Consider the following 12065-nt stretch of genomic DNA (forward strand, 5'->3'; position numbering starts at 1 on the left):
ATAAAATCCATCTGTATCCTAAGTCGCACCCTTTAACTCTGACTATTTGAGACAGTGAGGATTAGTCCTTTCTGGCCTGGAAGAGAAGCCCAAAATATCTCCCCAAACGGTCCAGAACTGATGTCACAAGAGCAGATGTAAGACCTCTTGAAAGACTGAGATCACTGTGCATGGAGCAGCATCTTAAAACTGATACAGTCAGATCCGTAAGTTTTGTAAACAGAAAAACTGCTGTCAGTAGAGTGGGTTGAGTCCGCCTCTGCTGAGAATCAATGCTGGAGGTCTCAGCCAATGGATGGAAGAGATTTAATAAGAAACACTGTCACGGTGACATCTTGAACAAAGTATTTTAAGCCTTTTAGTCCATGTTGGATTCCTTCCAGCAGAGAAGCAGCAGAGACTTCAGAGAATGACACATGATGTAGCAATGGATGCTGAAAGCCAATTTCTGCTGCATGGGAATGTGTCCTGGGTTGGAGCATTTCTTCTGTCTAAGATGATTTCTGACAGCAGCATCTCCATGGAACTCAACAGTTTTCATCCTAGAAGACTTCAGTGTATTTAACTATACGTAGCCCGTTAAAAAAGAATCTGTCTGCTGCCTTAAACCATTGAAGTCTGAAACTTCAAAAGCAGAAGGGAGCTAAACAGTAAAAGACATTGCAAATAAAGAGTAATTTTGTTAGACCAAGTACATCAAGAATTTATTCCTGCTGAGGCTAGTAAAAAATCACAGCCCCCTGAGATTTGTGAAGACACAAACATGCTCTTCAGCTGCGCTACCAGCCTTTTTTTCCCAATAAAAACAGTCTTCCCAAATGGCTTAATAAAGGGATCAATTGTTGTATGAGTAAGTACGAAACAGAAAATATTCTGCCATAGCTGATGGTATCAGAATAGCAATAAGTGAGCATCCAACTAACAAAGCTGCTGGGCTAGTGACTTCCAGGCAAAAGAAAGGATGAGAATGCTCTAGAAACAAAGACAAAACTAGCAACAGTCTTGGAAATAAAACCTCATCTGCCTACACTTTCAAGGCTTGGACATGTCTCAAATGGACCTAATTATGAGGGAAATCTTTATCAGCTGGAAAATGTCTGACTTGTTCTGTCATACATAGTACGTATTGGGCTACAGCTTGGCACATCTTCACTAGATGAAGAGGTACATCCTCTTCAGCACAGGTTCAGTTCCCATGGAGCACAATAGCAAAAACTATCATTTTTTGTGTGAGCTGGTTCACTAATTGCAGACAGCTCAATGAGACGGATCTAGACTAGAAAACATCTATTTAATGTAGATATCCACCCTTAGGCCACAAGTGGTTTTTAGTCAGTCAGTGGTGCCTAGGATAATATTCCCAAAATATGAGACAGCATGTTGTTAGGACTTTCCCTCACACATAGACATGGATTTTCAGTTTTATTCTGCTGAAAGTGGAGAGGATGGGGAGTTTTGATCTGGAGTGATGTTGCAGGCACAATTTCAGATCTAATGGGATAGTGTTCCATCACTCTTTTGTACCACCTATTGCCTGTGGCCTATCAAGTGTTAAAGAGGATTTCATTGCAGAAGTGAGAGAGAACCTGAAAATGCATCAAATTCCTTAGATCCAAATGTGTTGTATTCACTCCCATTTTCTGCATTTCATCACAATCTGTGGTCACAAACCAGGCTGACAGCTCAACAGCAAATAGCTGGGATGCACACAGGTTTTACAGTGGCAGATCTTGTCTTGTCAAGACAAGAACATAGCCTGTCACTGGCAGGGATCAATAGTACATGCCCAGAGACGAGTGTTAAGATCAGGCCAACCTGATAAAACTCAAGAACTTTCAGTATTCTTTAATCAGTGGCTGAAGGAATTCCTACACCCAATGTGGTGTTTTATGAACACCATTCCTAGAGGTGTTCAAGAAATGTGAAGATGTGGTTCTTAAGGATGTGGTTTAATAGGCAATACTGGTGGCAAGTAGATGGTTGGACTGGATGATGTTAGGAATGTTTTCCAACCTGAACGATTCTTTGATTCTGTTTTATGTGAAGAACCACATCCTTTAGATTTATTTTACCAACGCTATCATCTACTAGTTTCAACTGATTTCTGTTAAATCTCTGCATCCCTTGAAAGAAGCTCCAGTTCTAATATCTCCACAGACAAATGGCAAAAACAAATGGAAAAGAATACATTCAGCACTTCTTCCTCCTTGTGGTGAGTAGATGTTGCTGCTGGAGAAAGCAAACACTGTGCAAGGGTTTCGTATACAACTGAGGATGAAAGAGCTTTAGGGCCCTGGAAGGGATCTGCCATTTCTTGTATATAGAAAATATAAATGCTGGGGGCAGAGGCGGTTTCCAAACAGGTTGTTAGGTTGGGCTTGGCGGGCAGCCCAAGTTCCAGTCTGCAATTCTTGCACGTTCCCTGGAGCCCTTACACAATCCGTCAGTGCTTGATTCTCTGACTTACAGCTGCACAAATGCTTGCTTGTTTTCCCCACTTTTTATTAAGGTCTTCAGAAGAAGAGAGACAGCACAAAGGGAAAACAAAACAAAACAAACCATTTGTTTAATATTATTGTTGCTGTGATTTATTATTCCTATTAAAAATAAATCTAGGGAGTGCCAAGGCAGTGGATTAGCACTTTGCTACAATAAAGGTTGGCTGGAGGCTTTTTGAAGATGTCCCAGTTATTATGCTGAAGTGGGAGCCAAAAATTTTCTGCCAGACGTATTATTTTGTGTTTGTTTATAACAGATCTTTGGAAGGACAGAAAAGAGCTGAAGATAAATGAAATTCACTCCATGTTTTTGCCACTATCTGTTGCTTTTATCAAAATATATTGACCGCATGTCAGATTAGAAGTTGTAAACTAGTAATAAGATTGAGGATTGCTCTCCCTTTGGGAGCTGATTCTAATGTGTCAAAGATCAAAGGAGCCAGAAGCTACTGATGACTGTTCAGTGTGTGAAATGAGTTCTTCCAGTTCTTAGCTGAGAAAAGAAACCAGGAAAATGAATGGCCGTGAATAGCAATTTCACTGGCTTTAGCTGTGTTTTTATCTAAGTCATGCAAATCTCAGTGCAGCAACATAGCCAGATTTTTTCCCTAGAATCACACTCTTCTAACACTGACTGATAAAATTTACTATTGGGCACAAGGCTGCACATACATATAGACACACAGAGCAAATGTAATACTCATGAAATAAAAAACAGGGTGATACATACCAGCCTCTGTAAAAATCTGGTCTGTCTTGGGACTCGACGTGCAACCTGCAAAGAATTAAAGGAGTTAATAGAGCCTAGTCAACTTTCAGAAAACTTGTCATTTGTTTAAATCCAGACGTGAGCTTGTGTGACTGATCACCCATGGCCAGGTTCAAATATTCCTCTGGTTGAAACTGAAACCTAAATCTCTTCTCTATTAGCATACCCATTTGTCAAAGCTCAGTTGTGGAATGCAGCTCTCATGAGTGAGAAGGTACTGTGTGTTCTGCAAATGCTACCTGTCCAGAGAATCTTTGAATTCAAGGATATCAGCCATAGCTGTCTGTGCTGTGTCTTCATCCTCAAGCATATTATCTGACAGCTTCCTAAGGAAGTACACAAAGGCTCTATACTGCTTTTTAGTTGCATGGTATGCAGTGCGTGATGAGCTCTACTAAATGGTTTCCTGAGAAAATAATGTCCATCTGTTTTTATGTTGGACATTACAAATGCAGTGATTTTATTAGAATTTTCCCAACCCACATCTCCTAATCTCTGTTAGGAGGGGAAGGCTGAAAGTTAACCATAGATCAAATGAAATGACTTCATAGGTAAGATATGGCTGTAAACCCAATGTTGGGCATCCTTACTTCAGTCCTTTCTGCTTTAGGATCTCAGGAGGCCTAGTAATTAATCAGAACAGAGCAGGGCAAACTGAGGCCTGCACTAGTTTCATTTGCTTATCAAATATCATTTTGAGCCCATCTAAATTGTCAGTTAAAAGTCAAAGCCATTCCTCATCCTTACTTGGGAATTTTACTATTAAACAGAGTATTTCACCTATCACAAGGCAGTCATACTCAGCTTATCACCCTTCACAACAACTACTCTTGACTTTTTTCTTACATAAGTCTTGGCTTAACAACATGTCCAAATCCAATTCCTCCTCAAAACAGAGTAGAAGTCTCCTGTCAGTGAGGAACAAGAAGGGAAGCCAAGTGACTTTTTAAAACGTTGGTGAAACTCTAGAGAATAGAGGAATGCAATGATAATTTTTTTACCTGATTTGCCCTTTCTCTTGGTTTACACTGAAAACAAAGTCACTCCTTGCCAAATGTATAATTTTTTCTCTTTATTCATGCATTGCAAAGCTCAGAAAAGCCCAGTGGAGAATTTAAACGGTCTTCTCTGTTAGAATCTTATTTTCCTCTTTCTTTTAGCCAACATCTTGTAAAATTAGAACCTAGGAAAAGCATTTCCCCCAGGAAATTCTGAAAAGAGAAGAGAGGAGAGGAGAGGAGAGGAGAGGAGAGGAGAGGAGAGGAGAGGAGAGGAGAGGAGAGGAGAGGAGAGGAGAGGAGAGGAGAGGAGAGGAGAGGAGAGGAGAGGAGAGGAGAGGAGAGGAGAGGAGAGGAGAGGAGAGGAGAGGAGAGGAGAGGAGAGGAGAGGAGAGGAGAGGATGATGTGATTCTCTCAGAAAGACAGCTTCTGAAGTCTTGAGAATAAGTGGTAGATACTGGTCAGTAGCTACGTTCTGCTTGTTAGGTCTTTATGACTACTGCCAAAGCACTGCTGCAGGGTTTATGACATCAATCAGTCCACTGAAGTATTTTTAAAACATCCTACTTCACTAACATCATCTAATGGAACAATTCCCAGCTTTCCACCAATCTTTATCTTTAAAGCCTTCTAAAGCACTCTAATTAAAGCCCAACAACTGCTAGTACTGACTCCATTGCTGCTGACACCTTAGCATGGCATACAGAGAATAAGCTGAGCAGTAGCAACCTAACAATCACTGAACAACTGACCTGAACTGCCTCTAGCGCAGTGGCAATAAACAACAACCTTGTCATCTGCCCTAGCTTCCCAACAGTTCTCCCTGTAAGCAGATGAATGAGTTTTCCCAGATACCATTCAACCAAGATGCCAAATACAGGTATCTAGTGTTGTCTGTGGCACTCTAGAGTATCCTCCTTGGTGTCCAGCAGGATCCATAGATCCTGCATCACATCCAAAGGTCTTATATACTACAGAGCCTCTCAGATCTCATCAAATTTAGGTAACTGCCTATTTAGGTAACTTAAGCAAAGTCACCCTGAATAACCAGCATAGACATGAAGGATGTGAGCACAGATTTAACATCCAGTCTTTTAAACCACAGCCTCCAAGCTACCACTGCAATGCTATTCCTAACTTGCAAAAAGTTGCCCTTTCAGGCCCATTTCTGCAGAAAATCTGTAAATCTGCAACAGTCCTCACTTGCTGAATGTATTTATTCCCTCCCCCCACCCCTTGTTCAAAAGGCATTTTATGAGCTGAAATACATGGAAGTTCATTTCATCCAGCTTCAGTTAAAAATCAAGTGTGGTAAAACTGAGACCAGAGGACAGGGCAGAAAAACCTTCCTCCGAGCCTGAAATACTCTGAATTACTCAGACTGGCGCAAGGCCAGAGGACTGCATTAACTCTCTTGTCCCTGCAGCACACGTTGTTTAACACAGCTATCAGGATGCCAGCTCTCCAGAGGCAGTAAGACCACATCCCTTGGCAGCACAGGAGGGTGCTGGGGCTTTACCTGAAAGAACCACCTGTGCTCTCAGTCATAGGGACAGCAGAGAGGCATGCTGCACAGATAGGTGCAAGAAATTCACTTTTAGCAGCCTGCTGCGCATGTTAATGCTAAACACTGAAGAAAGGGACTGCAAACGAGTGACAGATTCAGTGCATTTTTCTTGCTGTCAGTTCTCTATCACCACAAGGGCCATCCAGGCAGTTTGTTCACCTGACAGTGCTTGACACGCACCAATCCGAGAGCTCTCCAGCTGGCTACTTTCAATTAATCCATGCCAATTAACAGGGCACAAGCCACCAGATGTCCCCAAATAACAACTGTCTTAACACCTACTTGCTCCACAACGCTGTAGTCTGCCATCAGCTTCTCCTCCAGGTACCTTGCCATCAGCTCCGAGTCGGGCTGCCCCATGGCAGCAGGGAAGCAGCAGCAGAGCCATAGCCAAAGGATCATGGTGGAGGGACAGCAGGTAGGAGGAAAGCCCTGCTGCCTCCACTGCTGCTTGTACTGCGGACAGGCTGTGAGCAGGCTGACAGGAGGCGAGACGGTCCACCCTCTTCTCCTCCTTCCCAGCTTGGGACCGGCCCCTTTTCCACTCAGGGCTTTTCTGGCTGCCAGGGTTTTCTATCCTGCAGTCACTTCCCCTCAGTCTGGGATTACAGGCACAATCCTCATGTGCTGCCCACAGCCCCCATCTCAACTCCTGTGGGCAGACAGAGGGGATCAGAGCTGGGGGTCCCTGAGGTGCTGCCATATGTCCTCATGTCACCCCAAGCAAGGAGACAGTCGACGAGGTCCTCGCAAGCAGCCTGGAGTCGAAAGGGGGAAGATGCCAAGGGAATGCTGGAAGGAGAGACAGGGATGGGTGGCTTGGACACAGGATTGGAGGACTTGGTAAGGCATAGGAACAGGCTGCCCAGGGAAGTGGTGGGGAATATGGCACTGAGGTACATGGTGGGAATGGGTTGATAGTTGGACTAGATGATCTTAGAAGCCTTTTTCCAACCTTAATGATGCTATGATTTCAGTGTCAGCAGTGCCTCAATCCTGTGGTAGCCCTCTGTGAAGTGCAATTTCTTTTGCTGGGGCAGGACCCAAGATGGCTGCTGCCACAGGACACACTGTGAGGTGCTGGTGCTTAGCTCTGGTGGCAGCTGAAAGAGCCTCTGTGTGTCTCCTTATGCTATTCACCATTATGTTGGGCAGCCCTGAATGACTTATGCCACAGTTTGTATATAAAAGCATTCTTCTGCCCACCCTTTTGGGAGCGTGATCCAAGCACATACTTGAAGGTTTGCCCAGGATGGGTACAACTGTACATTTTCAGCCTCTCTGAAGGGATTTTTATGTTTCCCTCTTCCCCTCCAGCCTCTACCAAAGAGGCAGTGGGGTGGAGGGAGGTACAGGAGAAGCACACCATGAGGGCAGCCATGAGATGGGCTGAGCCCCACCTCATGCAAGCCTGTGGCAGCATCAACACTTCCTCCTTCTTCTTGGTGCCAAGATCTCTGGTTCATTGGTGAAAGCAGCCCCAGGGCCTGGTTTCTCAGCACAGGGCAGGGCTCTCTCCGCACCCTCACTTTGGCACCTCTCCTGCTGCCTCCCCACCAGGCTGCGGGCGGCCTAGGAAAGCTGTCATCATGGTGTTGGCCTGGCACCTTATCTTGGCACCATCGTGCCCTGAAGCTGTGCTTTCATCCCTCTCTCTCATTGTCTTGTTGGTAGTTTCTCAGCTCCAGCAGTCCCAATTTTCTTCTCTTTCCTTTCACACTGCAGTTCTTTCAAGATTCAAACCATTGTGTTCTCACTTTCCAGCTCTAGGCCATCAGAGACTGAGGTCATTTTGCTTTAGCTCCAGTCCAATGTGGTGAATGTCCAGTGGGTGGCTTAGTACCACAAGCTTGGCACCTTTCTTTGGTGAGGCCATGCCTCAGTACTCTGCTTAGTTCTGTGCCTCTCACAACAGCAGAGACATTGAAGCCCTAGGATGTGTCCAGAGAAGGACAATGAAGCTGTGAAGGGTCTGAAGCACAGATCTTGTCCAGAGTGGCTGAGGGAACTGGGAATGTTCAGTCTGGAGAAGAGAAGGCCCAGAGGAGACTGTATTGCTGTCTACATCTCCCTCAAAGGAGGTAGAAACAAGGCAGGAGTCAGCTTCACCTCCCACATAACAGTAATAGGATGAGAGAAAATGGCCTCAAGTTGTGCCAGGGGAAGTTCAGGTTGGATATTAGGAAAGAATCATACTCAAAAGGAATGGTTGGGCACTAGCACATCCTGTACCCTCACAGATAGCATTAGGGATGTTCCTGAGCCTCCCCTCTCCAAGTGTCATGGACCAAGATCCATGGCTGAACTTGCAGCTCTCCAGAACATATTTCAGCTTGTTTCTAGCCCTTGCTCTGCTTCTCCCATTGCACAGGTGAGGAACTGTTGCATGTCAGTAGCTTATACTGGGCATGTCTGATGAAAGGAAAAAGTTCAGAACAGGGATGGGGTAACCACGAGAGAATGAACTGGGAAAAACATAGCCCTTCCCAAACTGTTTAGAAGCAGACAGTTCCTCTCAGGCTCCCAGTAAGTGAACATAAGGACGCAGCACGTAGCTTAATAAGACCAAGCTGTGTTTTATTAATCATGGTCCAGATACTGTTAGGTTTGCATGTGAATATTAAGCCTGAGATCCTAATTGCTTACATTATCCCATCTTCCGCTTCTGGAATACGATCTCCTGATTTTGAGGGGGAACATGAAAGCCGCTGTTCCAGGGATACTGTTGGAGATGGAGATGAGCAATTATTCATGTGTGCCTGTTTGCATTAGACATATTTGATGCTGATTTTTGCCAGCTTAGCAAAATGAGCAGCTGTTCTTTGAGTGGGAGCTCACCAAATTAAATTGCCTGGCATACCTCCAGACAGCACATTCAGAGACGGGGGAAAGACACGAGCTGGCAGGTGAGCTTCAGTGCACAGTTCACCTGTGATGGATCACGTTATGTTAAGGAATCTCTCTGTGTTGACATACAAACACATAAACCTTAATGTTGGTCTGCCTTCACGTGTCTGCATCCCCATTTTCCCACACAGTGCTCATAGACAGGGCTAGTCTTCCTCGTTGTCACCATTACATTAGTTAAATAAACCCTGTAAGAAGTCACTGAAGTTAAAGGAAACATGGGGCCTTTTAGTTCATGAGCAGGGGTAATCCAGGCTGCAGACTGAAGCTGAGGGAACCAGATTAGAGGCACATTTGATCACTAGCTCTGTACTATAATACACAAATTCACAGATTAAAGGTTTCTAGTCTTCTGTTTTTCCAGGAAGAAGAATGAGACACCAGATAACCACTTCACACATTAAATGCCCAACTAGAAGTGTATAATCATGGAACTAAAACTACATGAAACTACATGAACTACATGGAACCTGGTGGTCCCAACTTCTCTTCCCATCAGGGAGGTGCCTGTGTTCCAGGCAGGACTTTTCTGGTGACACAGTGGCTGCTGTTTTCTCATTGCCATTAGCTCTGTGTGCACTATAGCCCAGATAAGAATTTAGAACTTCAAAATCTGGTATTACTCTGATCTGGGATGAAAATTTTAAAGATGCCATAGTGTCTGCTAAAGGGCCTCAGAAGGGAAATCTGAGTCTGTCCAGAGTGAAACACCCTTTGAAAAGGTCATCTGGGTAGAAAAGCAGCTTGCTGGGTGGTTTTGAATAAGAATGCAAAGAGAAAAATCTGAAGCAAGAGGAGAATCCATTGTACATGTCTGTAGTATCGTTTCCCAGAACAGCTGGTGTTCGGGGAGATGCATATCAGCAGCACCCCATGTGCGTGTGTTGCCTTGCAGGTACACTGTACTTAGCTGGGCCACTGGACATTAAATTCAGTTAGGGAAGGGGAAACTGACTATCTCCAAAAAGACATCAATTGTCAGTATCCCTTCCCAGTGGCAAGCCAGGATAACACATTTTAATTATTCTGAGGAACAGACTGAACAGTGGAGGCTCCAAATGCTTCAATGGGGACAGTGCATGATAACTTATTTCCAGAGGATTTTTGGCCATGGAGAGGGCTGGCCACCAAGCAGCCCAGTTCTCTGCCTGAGATCCTGTTCTCCCCATTAAATGCTGAGGAAGTCCACCTATTCCAAGAGTAAATGGTAGGGCTCAGGGATTGCTCTGAGCTGAGCATCCTCAGCACTTATTTCTTCCACATACATATATATATATATGTATATATATATATATACATATACATATTGGTCTTTTGCCTTTAGAAATCTCAGCTTTTGAACTTTTTGGGGCAGCATATTTGAGCACTTCATGCCATCTAGTGGTCACACTGTTTTCCGGAGTTGTTATTTTTACCTAAAAAAAAAAAAAATAATAATAATAATAATTAAGCCCATTTAGTGGTAATGAGAGGAATGAAATAAAGCTTCAGAAAATTAATATATTAATAAAAGTCTGTTCCATAGGACTCCGTCTCTTCAGTGCATTGGTAATTAGCTTCCAGGTTGGGGTCCCAGATACTGCTTTTCCTTCAGTCCTTGACGGGCCCCACCACTGTCACATAGGCTCTGACTGCAATCATGGAGGCGTTCCTAAGCTGTCTTTAAGGTACATATCTTAAATACCACTTAAGTATCGTATAAACACCCAGCACTGAGCAAAAACTGCTTAAGAGGCTGAGTTAACACTGGGCTCAAGCTCTATGGTTAGTTCCTTAAGCCCTCGACTATTTGATTTTAAACCCAAGCTGGATGTTTTATGTATCACTCAGCAATAAGCCAACCTTCCTCTGAAGCACTATGCATAGGATCTGTGTGCTGAGGATCTCCTCTGCTCAGAAAGCCTGTTAGGGACATAAATGCAGAACACCTTATTCCATAGGGTAGGAATCTTATGATGATTTGCTGACTTCTCCAGAGCTGGTGTTCCCATCTGAACTCTCGACTGGACTCGATATTGTATGGCATGAATTAGACCCAGCATGGACAGTGCTTATCCCATTTTGTGGTCAGACACAACATGGTCAGGAAAATCAGATTTTTTCCATGGACTACAAAGGAATACAAAGATGTACAACAAGGCCGTCCCATCTATCATTACACTGCACGTCAAGAAAACCTGATCCTATCCTTCCCACTCACCTTCATCTTCTGGATGTCTCTTCTTGATTCAAGCACTTCTGTTCCCCTCACCTCCATGAAAACCCACAGCATAGAAGATGACCTGAAGTAATGTAGAAGAGGAGAGCACTGCCCAGATCATGATGTTTTGGCCTGAGGAGTGCAGAACTTCCTAATGAGCAACTTCTGAGACCAGAAACTATCTCTTCAAGAGAAGCAATGTTGCTGACTCTACATTTGCATCTCGTAGAGCTGAACTGGAGCTTAGGGATTATGTAATGGCAGTGGGCTGAAAGGCTGAAATTTTGCTTGGTTTCCTTGTGAATCTCTGAATGCAGTTTTAGGTCTTAACCTGAGAACTGATCTGTTGAAAAGATGGACACAGGATGTGTAACAGCAAACTGAGGCTGTAGAAATTATTTACTGAAACATCAAAATGTGACATAACATAGTAATAAGTAACAAAATAATCTAGATGGACTACAATACACAATGCTATACTATACTATACTATATTATATTATATTATACCGTACTATTGATGCTGTGCTATACACTATGCTAAACTACACTATACCAAACTACATTATAGCCTGCTCTTCTGTCCCTGGATCCACATAGTAATTCAATCTTTCCCAGTGGGATTACTTAGATGTCGGCAAATTTCCTTTCTTTCCAAAACAGTGGATGTGTTCTGCCAGCTCCTTTTGCTAGAAAACTCCTTCCTCCTTTCTTCTTCCCTCCTTTTGCCTCAGTGGCTTAATTTATCCATTTTCTTATGTGACCAAAGATGCAGAAAGGCCAAAACAGATTCAGAAATCAAGGAGCCTTACAACATGCTATTAAAACTATCATCAGATGCCTTCTGATGACTAACTTCAATAAACTAGAGCCATCCTACCAGCAGCTCTGATCTTTCCCAGTTGGAGAGGAAAAAACGGTATTTGTGTGGGTCAGGATCCAACCCAAAGGTCTCTGCCAACCACTGTGAGATGACTGGATGGAAGAGTCCTTTAAGAAGCACAATATTGCTGCCTCCATCACTCTAAAAGCCAGTCTCCACCTCATTTACTATAAACAAACAGTCTGGGAGTGAGTTCTTGCTTTGATCCTTCTAAGTCCTGGATATTCAAGGTCTGTGCCTAG

At 43.7% G+C, this 12065-nt stretch overlaps 1 protein-coding gene across 1 annotated transcript in view; it reads right to left on the reverse strand.

Moving 5' to 3' along the window:
* Window positions 1–6393, reverse strand: part of ITIH5 (inter-alpha-trypsin inhibitor heavy chain 5) — a 42795-nt gene extending 36402 nt beyond the window's left edge. Inside the window, exons 1-2 of the mRNA XM_015865927.3 lie at window positions 6116–6393; window positions 3229–3273 (exon numbers count right to left, since the gene is read on the reverse strand). Of these exons, the coding sequence (XP_015721413.2) occupies window positions 3229–3273; window positions 6116–6235 (165 nt within the window). The 5' untranslated portion in view covers window positions 6236–6393. The remainder of the gene's footprint in view (window positions 1–3228; window positions 3274–6115) is intronic.
* Window positions 6394–12065: the final 5672 nt, after the last annotated feature.

This window comes from Coturnix japonica, chromosome 1, assembly GCF_054131305.1.
Source record: "Coturnix japonica strain WE chromosome 1, WE-NBRP24, whole genome shotgun sequence".
Taxonomy (NCBI): Eukaryota; Metazoa; Chordata; class Aves; order Galliformes; family Phasianidae; genus Coturnix; species Coturnix japonica.